Source organism: Lygodium microphyllum, chromosome 17 (genome assembly GCF_053477565.2).
Source record: "Lygodium microphyllum isolate KBCC chromosome 17, Lygodium_microphyllum_v1.1.10, whole genome shotgun sequence".
Classification (NCBI taxonomy): domain Eukaryota; kingdom Viridiplantae; phylum Streptophyta; class Polypodiopsida; order Schizaeales; family Lygodiaceae; genus Lygodium; species Lygodium microphyllum.
Window position 1 is genome coordinate 108638475 of NC_141151.1, and position 17315 is coordinate 108655789.

Consider the following 17315-nt stretch of genomic DNA (forward strand, 5'->3'; position numbering starts at 1 on the left):
GCATTGTTTTTCTATAAAGTTGGTGCCACACTTTGCATTTAGCTTCCTTGCAATGCCCGCTTAATGTTTAGCTTTAAGGTTGCCCCCATTAAGATTGATCTACTTGTCCTCATAGAAATCTGACAACACGTTTGTTTCCATGGAAGACCAAATTTTGGATGACTTTCTTTTTTGTACTAGAGGCATGTATACATTGAATATCATTGGATCACATTGACTCACAACGTCACGGTTTTAAGGAGATGCCAATCACAACATAAAGAAACAATATGATTGTAATACCTAACCATTATGTTTGTTTCAAGAATATTTGTGACACCACATCAAGATAAAACGTGTATGCAATACATAAACATACAATATGGGTGCCACAAGGATATCGCGGTGAGCACATAAAACCTTAGGATTATAAGCATATCGTGAACGCAGTCATAAGGACATGATCAATAGCACCTATGATTCTTACAAGGATATGATAGTAACCACGTAAATATACAATTTCGCAAGATTAATGCACATGAATGACTTATGTGCATGAATAAAAAAACCCTAAACACTAGAAAGACATAAACAAACCCAGCACAAAATTTTACGTTTGCTAAACGTAAGGCCTGGAATTCTCTGTTGCATGCTGATGCAACTGTTGCACCGTTGAAACAAGGCACCCCTAACACCCCTGCAAGCAATAGAAGATTCCCTGTACAACATTTCATGCTTCACTATACTCATTGACATTGATAGCATGTCAGATCATTGCATTGGAGAGTAGTGGCCATATGGTCCTCCAGAGACACAAACGGATTCATTGTGTGAAAGACCAAAAGAAAGACAGACAACATTGTACGCATCAACCTTGCGTTGCAGACAAGGCTGATCATTCTGCACAGAACTCAATGCTTCTCTCACACCGAAACAAAGATAATCAATCCTACTGCCCGGAGGTCGAAGATCATGCAAAGCAGCCCCATCGCTAGCAACAAATAGACATGTGACAGAATTCGCAGCATTGCAAGGGAGACCACGCATTTCAGAATTCTAAGTTTGTGTACCAACCCACAGAGAATTCATTAGAGCTGCTGCGAGCCACTATCGGCCTAGCAATAGTTGCATGCATAAATCAATCGCAGATCGGTTCAAAAATTTTGCAAAAGATCCACGCGTCTCTACGATTTCTAAAAGAGAAGCTCGCTGACAAAAAATGGCTGGTCCTTCAAAGCCAACAACAGAAACAATAGAACTGCATGCAGCAGGTCATGCACATTACCTTCAAAACCATAAACTGAATAAGTTTGGTCAACCATAAACTGTTTTGTAGCGGCCTCTTGTTTTTGTATGCTGGGTGGCCTTTTTTGGGACAGTGATGCACCTTGAGCTGCTTCCACTATTCACATATCTAAACGACATCATCTTATACAATCTTTGTATTTCTGAATCATGAGGGATTGTCTCCCTCCACTTGAAATAGTGATTGTTTCCCTCCATTTGATTCTGTAAGCCATATCTATGCTGGATGATTTGTCTCATTGATATCCTACACTTTAACTTAACAGGCAGGTCTCAAACAGCATCACAGATGGACTCTGAACAATATGTAAGATAAATTATTTTGATCTCGATGACACATCAACAACTATTCTGTCACCACCAGTTCTCATAATTAAGTTGCTACTAATAGCTGAAATTTTGATGAACTTGTTACATGAATGTTGAGTTCAGGACTTTGATGGTTTTTTGGAGTCTATCAAAACACATCCTCTTTCAAACCAAGCTGTGCCTCCCAATGAGAAGTTCATTTCCCCATGCTGGAGTTTGTTTGAATATTTTTCTGTAAGTATGTTTTTAGAGTTATTGAGAAGAAAAGGTAATTTGAGGTACTACAATTCAGGTTCGTTTCTAAAATTATCATCCATTTCTTGGGGAAAGCAGAAAACGTTTTTGGATATCATAACACAGCTAGGAGGGAAAACATCCCAGGATGTTCTAAAATTTCAGCAAATCTTTTACAAGGTTGCTTTGACACTTTACCGAGAGAATTGTTTAATGTAATGTTTTGTTTCTACCCCCCAATCTTTAACCTTATACAAGATTGTGCTCTTTAGTCTAATTTTGCCGGATTACTTACTTACATACATGGATATGTGTGAATTTTAGAAATTGCATTATATACATGGATATGAATGAATTTTATGATTTGCAGCTTAGAGAGCTAGCTTGTTCACGATTTCATACCACCTTAGAAGAGAAAGGGACTATTGATTCATACCACAACAAGATTTTTCAACGTGAAGAGAAGGTACTTTCTGTTTTCCCGTCAGAGCCTTACTTCTAACAATCAAACTTTTTACTTTTGGTCCCAGTTGAACTAGTTTCAACATCCATATGAGGGCTAGGAACTTTTGTTCGACTCTATTGGATATATACGTTAGTTGCTTTGCATAACTTCTTGTCTTGAAGCTTAGCAGCTAGCATTTATTTATGGGTTAGCAGTATGTATGTCACCAGGTTAGGCCGAGTAAAATATTTAACAATTGCATACGAATGGTTTGAGGATTGCTAAAAAATTATGTTATACATATTTCTTAGGTCTATGGTGATGCATAGGCAAGTACCCGAGTCCTCCATCACCATGAGTACCATCTATTGCATGCATCCTCTCTTATATGTAACCATGTGTGCCTTGCTTTGCCTTTATCAACTCTATGCAAACTTAGACAAAGTTAGAAGGGCTGAAAGTCCTCATTGTGCTGGGATTATGTCTACGACAATAGTAAATGTGTCATTGTCTTGGATTGTGCTTTCATCTCTTGTATTATAGCTGGTGGATCAAATGATAGTGCTATCTTGAACTTTGAGAAGTTGGATGGCATAAATTACAACTATTGGAAGGCACAAATCTGGTAGTATCTAGTGCAAAAATTGCAAATTAAGCCATTGAGGCATGAGGGTGTAAAGCCTGAAGACTTTGATGTAGAGGATTGGGCTGAACTAGATGAGTTATGTAAATATAAAATCATTTTGTCACTCTCTAAGCAAGTCTACTATAATGTTGTCTCTGACGGGTAGACTGCTTGGCAATTATGGGATAAGATTTGCAATGTCTATGATAAGTAGAGGCTTGCCTCTCAAATGTATTGTTTGAAGCAATTCATGGACCTTCGAATGGAGGGGATCTCCATGTCTGCCCGCTTGAATGAGTTTCATTTTATTTTCAGTCACTTGTCTTCACAAGAAACTTTCCTCAGATCTAACTATCTCCATCCCCAAGAAATAAGATAACAATTCTAATTCTGTCATCTCGAAGGTAGCGCAAATTTATGTCTTAATATTAGCTAGAGTCAGAGAATCTGAGCTAGTGAGTAGTATATTATTAACATAAAGCAGGATATAGTGGATCCTCGTGCTAGTGGTGCTCATATATAGATTTGGACCATAGGGGATAGAATAGTATCCATGATGTTAGGGGTAAAGGCACCTGTGCCTAGCCACCAGTGTATTAGTTACATGGATAGTACCTGCACTTTGTATTAGTTATCTGCACACTTGTATACTACAGGTGGCAAGCACCTATCACTGTTACTTATTCTTTATTCTTTTAGTGACATTTGAATAAAGGGAAGGCCGGTCACACATTGTGAATGTTGGAGTTTCCACTGTTAGCAGTCAGACTGAGGACTTTAGGAACTCTAACTTGTCTATCACTTGTTTCGACGGAGGAGGTAGCTCATTTTAGAGCACTCAGTTTAGTGCATTTCAGTGCATTTTCTCCTCCAGTCGGGATTTTATGTGCATTTCCCGGGGCAGTTTCTGCATTCTTCAGCCTACCTCACCTACCGGACATTGTTCAACCTTTCCGGGATTTTTCTGAGCATTCTTGGCATTTTTACCAGCATTAAATGCTGGTCGGATCAGCATTAAATGCTGGTCGGACATATTTATGGCTTCAAATTTCAGGTCGGCCAGTTTTTGGGTTTTTTGGGTATTTATAGCCATTTCCCACTTGGCAGTCAGTTGTATTATCATCTTCCCTCCTTCTTTGGCAGGTGCACACTCCGACTCCGTCATCTTTCTCTGTCTTCGGTGCTGCTGTCATCATCAGCCTGATCTAGTGCCTCACTGACGCTTCGGGCTACGTGCAGGGATTGATCAGTCCATTTCGGAGTATTCAACATTCATTTTAGTCAGTGCAGATTTTCTTTCTTCATTTTCTGCTTTCTCTCTCTCTCTCTGTGTGTTCATGTTTCTTCTTCCATTGCGCACTCTCACATGGTATCATCGCCTAACTGAGAGCACAGAGGAGAGCTTCCATTGCAGAGGAGGACACCATCAAGTGCAGCCTTTCTTCCCTCCTTTCCAGCCCTTGGCGGTGCTGTCCAAGCTGAAACGCAGCCTTCCATACCTGCGTTTTGTTGTTTTGCAGCATCAGGAGGAGTGCGACAGTTTTCTAGGTGTTTGCAGCCTGCGTTTGCATCAAACGCAGCCAACAGGAGGTGGTCAACATGAGCAGAGGTGAAGGCGTCATCATCTGGAGGATAGGCGACAGTTTTTTTCTCTAGGCGATAGCATTTTCTCTCTTCTCTTGCAGGCGACAGCATCTTTTGGGTCTTTTCTGACATAGGCGGCTCCATCTTGACTGTTTGTTGGTTGCAGATTGTTTGGTGATTGCAGATATATACGAAGATGTCTTATCACCAGTTCTTTGCTGATTCAGAGGATGAGGTCTCTATTCCTTCCTCTGAGAGACGGAGAGACTTTCGTGCTAGTTCACGCGACGACCGGAGGTCACCTAGCCCATTTGACCGAGATCCCTCTATTCCCCGTTCTCTCCATGTTTCACAGAAGGCTCGTTCTACTGGCCTTCATATGCCTTCCATGGCACCCTTTATACAGGTGTCGGTACTCTCTTCTTTGCCCAAAGACGACTGGCTTGATGGTTCCAACTACTCGCTTTGGTCGTGTAAGGTGGAGTGTATCCTTGATACCTTTGATCTTTGGGAGTTTGTTACCCACCCTATTTCCCGTCCAGTGGAGGATCCCACCGTTGGATCATCGATGGATCGTGTGGCCTTATGGGATCGGCTCAACTCACGAGCTCGATCTTTCCTCTTTATGAGCTTACAGGATTCTGTCCTAGTGCATGTGCGCAGGTTGGGGAAAGGAGAGGAAGTGTGGACAAAGCTTGCTTCTTTGTACCATCAGAAGACTTTTGCCCATTGGATTACTCTCGAGAAGAAATTACAGATGCTCGTTGTTGATGATTCTTCTTCCATGAAGGATCATATCAATAGGTTGGAGGACATGAGGGATGGGCTTGCGTTCCTTGACAGGATGATCTCTTCCAAGGATATGGCCATGATTCTTTTGACTCAGCTGCCATCTCCCCGTTTGGATGTCTTCCACACCAGCCTTCTTACATCGAGGACCCGTGAGAAGCTTCTATGGGAGGAGCTTTCCCCGCTTGTTTTGGAGCATGATGAGCGCGCCAAAGAGGTAGCCAGTAGATCCACCTCCATCAAAGCTTTTGTTACAGGTTCGAGAGGGGGGACACAAAAGAAAGGGAAATCACAGGCTAAAAGACAGGAGAGTTCTTCAGGTTCTGACTCCGACTCGAAGAAGCCTAAATGCCTATACTATGGGAAGGGGACACATCCAGAGGAGAAATGTTGGAAGAAGTACCCTCACCTTCGTCCAGGAGCGAAGGATTGAGCTCAAACATCTGAGCCTTCTATCTCTACTCCAGTGGTTACCCACGAGTCAGTGTTCCTTCATATTGTTGACTTGGAGGAGCTTTCTTCAATGGTTGCCTCATCTTCTGAGGGGCCTTGGTTGGTTGATAGTGGAGCTTCTAGTCATACGACTCTCGAGGTGATTTGTTGCAGGATCTATGCCCTTCTGAGGGTTCAGTCACTGTTGGTGACATTGTTTCGGTGCCTATTTGTGGTGTTGACACTTTGCCTTTATTTCCCGACCGCGCGTCGAGCTCCCTTTCCTAGGCTCTTTATGTTCCTGACATGGGCTTTCCACTCCTCTCAGTCTATGGCCTTACTAGGCTTGGTACCCGGGTTGTCTTCACCGAGCAAGCCATTTGTATTGAGGATTCTTCTACAGGGGCTGTTATTGCGACAGGTTGGCAGGAGAGCGGGCTTTATCGGCTTCATTCTCCTTCTCTTATGGAGGGACCTCTGAGGCAGTTGTCTATTGCTACACCCGTTTCCACTTGTACATCCTCTTTTCCACAGGTTCCTTCCCATCCCCCATTCTCTCCTCCGGTGGTTCCCTCGTACCCCCCATCCCTTTCAGAGGGGGACGATCTCGGTGATGCGGCTGTGGATTTCCTGGCCCCTACTGTTTTAGAGGGGGCTTCCCAGGATCACGAGGAGTTTCTTCATCGGCAATCTTCATCGACGGACTTCATCGACCTTGGCATTCCTCTTGCCACCTTAGGATCCGATTCTCCCTTGGCCTTCCGCCACATCCAGGATCTGAGAGGGGGTGTTAGCAATCATGTTTGTCATGCCTTGTCATCTCCTGTCTGTGAGCCTCAGTTTGAGTTAGACGAGGACTTTAGGAGCTCTGACTTGTCTATCACTTGTTTTGACGGAGGAGGTAGCTCATTTTAGAGCACTCAGTTTATTGCATTTCAGTGCATTTTCTTCTCCAATCGGGATTTTATGTGCAATTCCCGGGGCAGTTTCTACATTCTTCAGCCTGCCTCACCTGCCGGACATTGTCCAACCTTTCCGGGATTTTTCTGAGCATTCCTGGCATTTTTACTAGCATTAAATGTTGGTCGGACATATTTATGGCCTCAAATTTCAGGTCGGCCAGTTTTTGGGTTTTTTGGGTATTTATAGCCATTTCCCACTTGGCAGTCAGTTGTATTATCATCTTCCCTCCTTCTTTGGCAGGTGCCCACTCCGACTCCATCATCTTTCTCCATCTTCGGTGCTGCCGTCATCATCAGCCTGATCTGGTGCCCTCACTGACGCTTCGGGCTGCGTGCAAGGACTGATCAGTCCATTTCAGTGTATTCAGCATTCATTTCAGTCAGTGCAGATTTTCTTCCTTCATTTTCTGCTCTCTCTCTCTCTCTCTCTCTCTCTCTCTTTCTGTGTTCGTGTTTCTTCTTCCGTTGCGCACTCTCACATCCACATCCTCTCTCTCTCTCTCTCTCTCTCTCTCTCTCTCTCTCTCTCTTTCCATAATTTTTGCTTCCGCTGGGTGCTTCCACTTCAGGGCTCACTCCCTTCAACTGGTATTAGAGCCATTGTATCGGCATTGAGGAGCTCTTCCTCTTCAGTTTACTTCAGCCCAAGAAAAGCTTCAGCTTGAAGGTTCCATGGCAGTTCAGCCCTGTTTTTCTGGAGGTATGAATCTTGCTCCCGCTTCTTTCTCGGTTGCTCCCTTCACTTGAGGCTTGTTTTAGAGCTTCAAGACCTTTTCTTGAGCCTGAGTAAGTTCTCAGTATCAATCAGTTTGAGCAGCAGGGCCAGTAGCATCATTAGCATGGATTGTGCTTGATTTCCAGCTCCTGTCCCTACCACTGCAGTAGACATTGGCACCTCTTGTAGCTCCTACAACATTTGACAAAGGTTATAGTACCTCTCTTGGCATTGTTTGGGACCCATTGGAGCCTCCTTTGCAAGTGCATACCTCAGCCATTGTCTGTACATTTAGGACAGTTTGCTGTAATACAAACAGGGGCAGCCAAATTACTTCATTGTTTGAGCTTCATTGATGCTCATACACCTATGCATTGATGTTGAGATGCTTGGTACATGTCTTGAGATGCTTCTTGGATAGGTTTGAGCTTTCTTTGCTCAGTTTGAAGCAAGGTTCATTGCTGTATATATAGTGGATAGCAAGTATTTTACTTGAAAGCTTTATGCATTGAAGGCTCATATGCTTTTCGGGTCGGCTAATATACATACTTGCATTGATGTATGGGCTTGGATATGTCTACGGTGACATTTGAGGCTCCATTCTGAGCCACATTGGATGCTTTGGCACCTTGGTTTTATGCTTCCATTGTTATTATGGGCTTGAAGAGTACATATTGGGTTTTATGCTACCGGATGTATGCTACTTGGATCTTGGATGCATGGATGCCTTCCACTTAATGTTTTGAGCTTTATTTGCTTATCTGGCATTCAAACTTTTGCTCCAGTGGGAGCCGCTACCTGACACTTGGATGCTACATAGAGCATTTGGTGATGTAGTTGAGCTTGAGGGGCTTATAGTGAGACCATGGGACTTGGTGATATGTACATGCTCTCGTCATTCTTTATGTACGCAATTAATGCTTACCGGGTTGATCTGACATTGCTTTTGGACCGGCACCTATCTCTGTCTCAAACTATTGTCAGTGATGTATGTATCTTGGTTGGCTATGTAGCTTTCGTTACCTTGCTCAACTTGTTGTGCCTTTGGTTGGTCTCTTCTGTTACTTATGAGACCTACTCTATGCATGATAGTTATGCCTATGGGATGTATCTTAGTCCGACACATTGATTCCTTGACACTTCTCGGTGCCAATTGCATATTTACTCACTGCCAGTTGTAGCTATTCCTTGGCAGTTGCAGTTTCTCTTGTATGAGTGCATACCCCTCTTTGGCATTGATTTCTTATTGTTCAATAGCTGTAATTGCAGTTTACTGCACTGTTTATGTGAGTAGTCACCTCCATTTGACAGTCTTTTGCATTGAGTTTGTGGACAGCTCATTACTTGGCCAATACCCCTCGTTTTCAGCTTGATATAGTAGTGGTTTTGGGGCTGATTTGCAGGTTAATACAACAGCCTGTTTTGCCCCTTTGTGCATTCTTCTTGGTCTCATTATGGCTGATGGTTCTAATGATAGTGCTATTTTTAATATTGGCAAGTTGGATCATACCAACTATAGCTATTGGAAAGCCCAAATTTGACAAGTTTTAGTGCTAGCTATTGGAAGGCCCAAATTTGACAAGTTTTAGTACAAAAAATATAGGTTAAGCATTTGAAACATAAGGATGTCAAGCCCGAACATATTGATGTAGAGGATTGGGTTGAACTGGATGAGCTATGCAAGTCCACCATCATTTTGTTTCTCTCTAAGTAGGTTTTATATAATATTGTCTCTGATGGGCAATCCATATGGGACTTATGGGATAAGATTCGCAATGTCTATGGCAAGTAGAGTTCCGTTTCTAAGATGTATTGGCCAAAGTAACTCATGGACCTTCGTATGTAGGAGGACACTTCCATGTTAGTCCACTTAAATCCATTCTCAGCTACTTGTCTTCGTAGGGGATTGAATTCAAGGGTAATCTTTTCTCTTTGCTCCTCTTGGTTACACTGCCTGAATCATGGGATACATTTCGTACTACTATGTGTGTAAACATGCCTATAGATGGACTAAAATTATGGAATGTAGAGGGTGCACTTTTGAACGAAGAGGTTAATAGAGATGCTTCTCGCACCTCTCATGCTTTGACAGTTAGAGGCAATAATGGTAGGAGCGGTAATGACTGCCGTGAGAGAGACTCTCAGCAGTCTTGTTCTTAGTCATGTGGACAGTCTTGCAATAAATTTGATGGCCGTATGTCTTCATTGACTTGTCATTATTGTAGGAAAGCAGGACATATTTGACCACAGTGCCATAAAATGCACGAGGACAAGCATAAGGAAAAGAGCAAGGGTAAGTATAGGACAAAAATGATCATTGCAGCATTATTCCTGGTAAGTCCAATGTTAAGATTGAAGACATTAATATCATGCAGACTGATTTTGATGATGATTTCATACTCGTAGCTTCTTCTCTTGATACCTTATAGTTGACTGATTCTTTGTCAGGATATGCTTAGTGTTGGTTGATAGATTTAGGAGCTTTCTTTCATGTGACTTCTCATAGAGAGTGGTTTCACTCCTATCGTAGTATGACTGGACTTGTCTATTTAGGTAATGACCTGGCATTAGAGATTGTTGGTATTGGTGATGTCTAGTTGCAGTTTGGTTCAGGTAGCATGTTTACTCTGTCAAAAGATGACGTACCAGTGAGATAGTAGGGTTTGCGAGGAGAAACACAGAGTGAACTTGGCAAACATGGGGAAGAGAAGAGAAGAGAGAAGAAACCCTGATGAATAGAATGAAGATTTGAATTATGGAGTGAATGTGATACAAGGGAATAAGGGTACCGTAGCACAAGGAAGATGATGAAGATAGCCACGAACCACGAATCACAATGACCTCCTGAAGGGGTGTGAGGGTAGTGGAGAGGCTAGAGAGAAGAGGCGATGGACTGAATGAATCAGTCGTGAAGAATGAATGAGAGAGTGGCCTATAAATAGGCACAATCAGTCTAGGATGGCGCTCCTTTTTGGGGCTGCAAACCCTAAACGCAAAAACGCAAACTGCAGGTGAAGGGTGAAGGGCATCTCAATACCCCCTCTCAGGCCCAAGAAGGGGAACAAGAGAAGAGTGAGGTGGAGATACAATGCTACATGCTGAAGAATGCTCATGCAACAGGTGCCACTTGGATAGTGTTCCTCGTGGGAAAATTGTTCACTTGCCCAAGCGCCCTAGTACAAAGATGATGAAAACATGCAATGCATAGGAGGAATGTCGGACTTTGTGTGGTGCTGAGAACCACAAGGATATGCCCGTACTCGATCTCAGGAGGTGGCTCCATGCTGACTAAGTGACCAAGGCAAGAAGAGAAGATAAGAAAGAAGATGTAGAGAATCCCTAAGATCCAAGATTTCCACCGGAAAGGGAACATACAATAAAGAACAGTAGACAGAGTGAATTGGAGAACCCGAAACTCAACCTCGGGAGAGAAGCCACTAGCTCCGTACATCCATGCTGGAAGAAATACGAAGGCCTTGTCGTGAAGTCGCGGTTTAACCTTCGAGGTCCCGATCTAGGTGGTACAGGAAGATGTTGGATATTGGTAGAATAGATGACTGGTCGAAGATAGCCACCCCAAGAAATTAGAGAATGGGTGAAGAACTTCATGTGGAGTAGGTTTCCCCTTTGAGGTGGGAGGTGGAGGGGCCTCCGCTGAAGTCAAAGAAGAAGTAGATGCCCCCTTTGAGGACAAAGAAATAACATATCCCTTTGAATCTCCCTCTGAAGTAGATAGAGAATCCAAAAACTCATGGATCACGGACTTTGAAATGTCTGATGACGAAGGAAGTGTTGCCGGTCATGCCGAAGAAGATATCTGGGGTGCCGAAGAGCTCCTAGAGGTAGCCTTTCGAACCTGAGTAGTCGAGGGTGGGGAAGGGTGGGGCTCAAAATGAGCAAGAGGTGGGCAACAGTTGCTATCTCTTAGTGGAGCAGACTGGGTAGCCGAAGAAGAGGAAGGAGTCGAGTAGCCACTGTCTCTCGAAGGAGTAGACTGACAAGGAGACGGTATCAAACAATCGTTGTCTCTCGATGGAGCGGACTGCAAAACCGTGGGCCGTGGTAGCCACTGTACCTGAAAATAGGTGGGAGAAGACTGCCGCTAGCATTGCAACGATCTCCAGGAGGTCCTAGCACCAATCGATTCTCCATCTGCTCAAAAGGACTTAGTGTGCATCGAATGCGTCTTATTGCCTTGAGCATAGTACTCTGATAGCTGATGTAGAACGATCTCTGTGGCCCAGAAAGGAGAGGTGGCACAAGGAGTGCCTAGTGGAAGACGCATATACTTCGGGGGGAGAGTCGGGAGCAAAGGTCGAAGTTGGCAAGCATTGGTGGTGTGTTTGGTGATGTCATAGTAGAAGCACCCAGTAGTCTGGTCATCTGTTGGTAAAGAAGCCATGGGTTCTAGTGTGCCTTGCCGAAGAAGGAAGAGAGACCAGCCACAAACCACGAACCGCAATGTCCGCCTCAAGGGGTATGAGGGTAGTGTGAATCACGAACCGCAATGTTCGCCGCAAGGGGTGGAAGAGTAGTGGAAGGCTGGAAGTGAGAGCTGCCAGTGGGAAGAGGATGTGACTAGCAGTAAGAGGTTGCAACCAGTAGAAAAATGTAGGTGAGGAGAGAGAAAGACTAAAAACGCAGGCTACAGGAGAGAGAAAGACTAAAAACGTAGGAAAAACCAGCAGCAACATTTAAAATGCTAAAATCAGCTTCAAATAGTGTGTGGTAGGTTGGAAACAGGCGGCAGACTATTGTAGATAGCAATGGCCAACTTGGACTGCGATGTCCTCCGTGTCTGGGGTGTGGGCAGCAAGCTGAAATACCTAAAATCTGCAAAAACGAGATTGTTTTCTGAATGGAGAGTGATCAGTAATAGTCGCTTTGTTGTAAACAGTTGTAAACTGCGGGTGGAAGGTTGAAAATAGATGCCAGACTGTAGATGACAGCAAGGGACATGTGAGACTGCGATGTCCTCCATGAAAGGGGTGTGGGCAGCAAGTTGAAAACACCTGTAACCTGGAAAAAAGGATTTTGATAGAGCGGAAGAAGAAGAGAAGTGGATGCCAAACCCGCCAATGGTCTTTGCCGTCACTGGATTGGAGGATCTTTACCGCTATTTGAGCAGATTCAGCTCTGATACCATGTCAAAAGATGATGTACCAGCAAGACAGTAGGGTTTGCAAGAAGGAACACGGAGTGAACTCGGCAAACATGGAGAAGAGAAGAGAAGAGAGAAGAAACTCTGATGAATGGAATGAAGATCTGAATCATGGAGTGAATGTGATAGAAGGGAACAAGAATGCCATAGCACAAGGAAGATGATGAAGATAGCCACGAATCACAAACCGCAATGACCTCCTGAAGGGGTGTGAGGGTAGTGGAGAGGCTAGAGAGAAGAGGTGACGGACTGAATGAATCAGCTGTGAGGAATGAATAAGAGAGTGGTCTATAAATAGACACAATCAGTCTAGGATGGCGCCCCTTTTTGGGGCTGCAAACCCTAAACGCAAAACGCAGAAATGTAAAAATGCAAACTACGAGTGAAGGGTTTCTCAACATACTCTTCATGATGTATGTCATTTTTTTATCTTTGTTGGCACTTTGGAAGAAGCAGGTTATGTAGTTTCTTTTGGTAATTCCTTATAGAAGATTACCTGTGGGAATCTTGTCATTACACGTGGTGCTAAGTCCAGTACTCTCTACCCCTTGCTTGTATTTAGGTCAGTTGACTATGTTTTGACAGGATGTAGTTTCACATGTATCTCTTTGGCATCGTCGCCTTAGGTACATGTCCTTGAAAGGAATGAAAATGCTTACTTGTTTGCAGTATCTTTGGTCCCTTGACTATAAGTGCCTTGAGTCTTATGATCATTGTTTATATGGTAGGTAGATACGTAATACACATAAAAAGTCTAGTATAATACGTGTGGGTGAGCCTTTGACTTTTGTTCGTTTGGATGCATGTGGTCTCATGCCTTGCAAGTCATTAGGTGGCGCAAAGTGCTTCATTACCTTCATTGATGACTATACACATAAGGTCTCGCTATACCCCATTAGGTCTTGTTCATTCGGATGTATGTGGTCCCATGCCTTGCAAGTCATTAGGTGGTGCGAAGTACTTTGTTACCTTCATTGATGACTATATACATAAGGTCTCGCCATTCCCCATTAGGCAGAAATCAGAAGTCTTGGCTATATTTCAACGTTGGTTTTCTTAGGTTGAGAACTAGTTTGGATATAGGTTGAAATGTCTAAGTTCCAATAATGGGGATGAGTATGTCTCTAAAGCCTCAAAGTAGTTTTGTGACGAAAGGGGTATTAAGCATCGGTTGACTGTTCCGTACACCCCACCCCAAAATGGTATGACTGAGTGCATGAATAGGACAATTTAAGAGCGAGTCCGCAGTATGCTTAGCCAAGCAGGCTTAAACATTTTTGGGCTGAGGCAATGACTACTATTGTATACTTGATTAATCGGTCTCCGTGTACTGCTCTTGACTATTAGGTTACAATGGAGGTATGGTCTGGAAAATCTCCCTCATGCTCATTTGCATGTTTTTGGTTGTAAGACTTTCTGCCATGTTTTCAAGGACAAGCGCAATAAGCTGGATCCTAAGTCTAGAAAATACATATTTCTTGGTTATGGAGATGTAGGTGAGATGGGCTATTGCCTATGGGATCCGCAAGCTCAGAGGTTATCTTCATTTATGATGTTGTCTTTCATGAATAAAAAATACATAAGTAGCTTGAGTATGTCGTTGAGGTACGCAGGGTGATATTTCAGGATAAGCCTCCTGCTACTGTATAACTAGCTAGAGAGCCTGCAACAATGGTTGATGGTCTAGTGGCCCAGGTCTCTGATGCTCCACAAGATGTACAGGCTCTATAGCCTATTTTGAGGTGGTCTACTAGAGATAGACGATAGTCTATATGGTTTGAGCCCTCTATGGATTATGACAGATGTTGGTGGGTCTTTTACTTGATGAGGCTATGCGCAGAGGTGATAGTTACTCTTGGGAGAGAGCCATGCAGTCAAAGTATAACTCACTGCAAAAAAATCATATGTGAGATTTGGTTCCTTTACCTAGTGGAAAGCGTGCCTTGCTATGCAATATGCAAGTGGGTGTACATGTTGAAAAGTACCCCTAGACGCCCAAGCCAGTATATGAGCCAAATTGGTTGTTGCTAAGGATTTCAAGCAAGAGTATGGGATTGACTTTGATGAAGCCTTTTCTTCTGTCGTGAAGATGACTATCCTACGCTTGGTATTGGCTTTAGTTGCTTAGCTTAACTTGGATCTTTATCAGATGGATGTCAAGACAGCTTTTCTTCGTGGGGACTTGCATGATGAGATTTACATGGAGTAGCCTAAGGTCTTTGTAGAACCTGGCAAGGACTACCTAGTGTGCAAATTGAGAAAGAGCCTTTATGGCCTTAAGCAGGCATCTAAGGAATGGTACCATGTTTGATGCTTTTATAACATGTATATTCCTATAGTGATATGGATCCATGTTTATACACAAAGAAGACTCGTGATGGCAGCCTTATGATTTTGATACTCTATGTGGATGATATGTTGATTGCTGGGAGTGCTCATGATGATGAGCTAGATGCCTTGAAAGGTCACCTCAAGATGAGCTTTGAGATGAAGGACATGGGACATGTCTCATATATACTTGGGATGCACGTTACGTGCGATCGCTCTAAGGGGCTACTTTACTCATCATAGAATGAGTACATCTAGGTTATCCTTGAGCGGTTTCATGTGAAGGTTAGTCAGGCCAATTGTTCGGAACTTGAGATATGTGAAGAAGATAGTGAGTTTTGGCTTGTTCTATGAGAAAGGGATCAAGCCTATATTGTTTGGCTAGACAGATGCAAACTAGGTTGGAAGTATTATGGATAGAAGATTCAGCAGTGGCTATGCGTTCTCATTTGGTTCAGCCATGGTAAGTTGGAGCAGCAAAAATCAACCTACAGTTGCTTTATTTAAGTGTTGAGAAATAAAACATAGGATAAGTCATATCCTATGTATGCATAAATAAAATAGTGGCTGTGTGTGAAGAGTCTTAAAGGTCAAAAGGTATCTATCACTTTGAAAGATAGTTTGTGGTGTATGAGTTGACAATGAGAGAAGAAGAAAACTCTTGAGCCTCCATATCTTGTGCCATTGCTCCTTCGGTTGCACATCCTTCTCTGTTCTTTTCATGGGTATCATGGAGAGGAAGTGAAGATGAGGGATCCAAGGCAAGCTTGGGAGTTGGTCTAGGAGCTGCACACTTGGGAGAGTGTGAGGAAATACATAAGCATAGAACTATACATTGATTTCACTCTAATCTGAGGGTCTCTAGCTAGTCACCTGAGGCATCCCTAAAATTTAACTTGTGGTTGCCACTATGAGCACTGACCAATTATTTGAGCAGGCAGTCCTGACCACCATATCTTTATATCTATGTTTTGTGGACATGTATCATCTATGTACACCATGTTATGAATGTCAGAGCTGATGTAAATGCTTGTCAACGTTGAAGAAGAGGTAGTAGATTGCATCAGTCAGGGCCAGCAAGTTCAGAAAGTGTCATCACATCTTATGAAAGCTTAAAACACATTATTTGGTTGCAAATTTGTAGCTGTGTGGGAAATTTCTTTTATCAAAGCGATCAATTTTTTTGGAAGACAACCAAAAAATAACAATAAAAATTCTGGGAAGGAAAAAGAAAAAGGAAGAATGAAGGTCACTAGCTAGAAGCAAGGGGATCTAGCATGTCTGCCATATTGCAGGTTGTCTTTGACATACAGGCTGTCAAAAATCTGGCTTGCATACATTAGATAGGCCCCAGATTATGAATAAAAAGCAACTTGCAAACATTAGATAGGATCCAGATTGTAAATAAGAAGCAATTAACTTCTTGTGGCATGACCTATTGACAATTGTTGTATAAAAGTTGGGGTATTGTCTTGTCCTCCTTGAGTTAGTTGTTTCAAGTCTTACCACTAAGAAGATAATGTTGAAAGATTTCATGATAATAGTTAGATCTTGTTGAAATGTCTTGTCGTGTTGATGTTCAAGAAAATTACAAAGAGTGATCCTGTAGAGTGTTAAATATTGAGATGGCCTTGCCCTTAAGAAATTTATGAAGTTAAAATGATATTTTGTGAGGTGGTCTAACAATGTTTACAGGTAACCAGTTTTCATGAGAATCCTTACCAAAAATTTTCTATGTAGATTACCTTGATTATGAAAATTGTGCCCTTGTATACATGCTTCAATCATGTAAAAACATTCTGAAGCAACCTATTGGTTGACACATTTGTTCAAATTGAAGCTCATACTGTATACAGGCAATCAAGGACCTCTCTGCATTGGAGCAACAATTGCAGATTGAACGTGAAGAACGTGCAAAAGTATTCTCACGATATGAAGCAGCTGAGAACCATCTGCATCGTAATTTCATATGTGCTTTTGACAAGCTTGAGATAAATACATGGGATTTGAAAGAAATTCTTCCATGTTAATGATTAAAAAAATAATGGGGCTCTTCCATATGTGATTTCATGTAATTACCATGAACATATCAAATGATCATGCACACATTTTAATATGATATTAATTTCCTAACATCTGAATAGGTGTGCATGGGAAAATGTTTTTGACGTAAATGAGTAAAACCCATGGAAATTGAATGCTGTAGTAATTTGGGACAGTTGATCTGAAGCTTTTGGAGCGTCAATTGCCTGATTGCATGATGTATATCACTTGAAAGGTGTGGAAGCAGCCCTCTCATGTCCAGTCAACATGGTTTAGTCCACCAAGCTCTACTAGCCCCATTCCTCAAAAGGGTTCTGTGGTTAACGTGTGAAAGGAAAGCCCTCTTCTGAGCACTCTTATATTTTCCTTCTTTGTCCACTTGGATTTGGTAATGAAACTCCTTG

At 42.6% G+C, this 17315-nt stretch overlaps 1 protein-coding gene across 8 annotated transcripts in view; it reads left to right on the forward strand.

The window, feature by feature from the left end:
• Positions 1-615: 615 nt before the first annotated feature.
• The window catches only part of LOC148022246 (dynein regulatory complex protein 10-like), a 165266-nt gene continuing 148566 nt past the window's right edge, over positions 616-17315 (forward strand). For 6 of the 8 annotated variants that reach the window (XR_015694473.1, XM_087697880.1, XM_087697885.1 and 3 more), the window contains exons 1-6: positions 616-1250; positions 1551-1591; positions 1717-1827; positions 1927-2007; positions 2198-2293; positions 16725-16827. Coding sequence is in view for 7 of the 8 variants with exons in the window: in XM_087697880.1 (XP_087554006.1) it covers positions 1199-1250; positions 1551-1591; positions 1717-1827; positions 1927-2007; positions 2198-2293; positions 16725-16827 (484 nt within the window). In the remaining variant the exon portion in view is untranslated. The remainder of the gene's footprint in view (positions 1251-1550; positions 1592-1716; positions 1828-1926; positions 2008-2197; positions 2294-16724; positions 16828-17315) is intronic. The other 2 variants (XM_087697887.1, XM_087697884.1) reach the window with 2 other exon arrangements.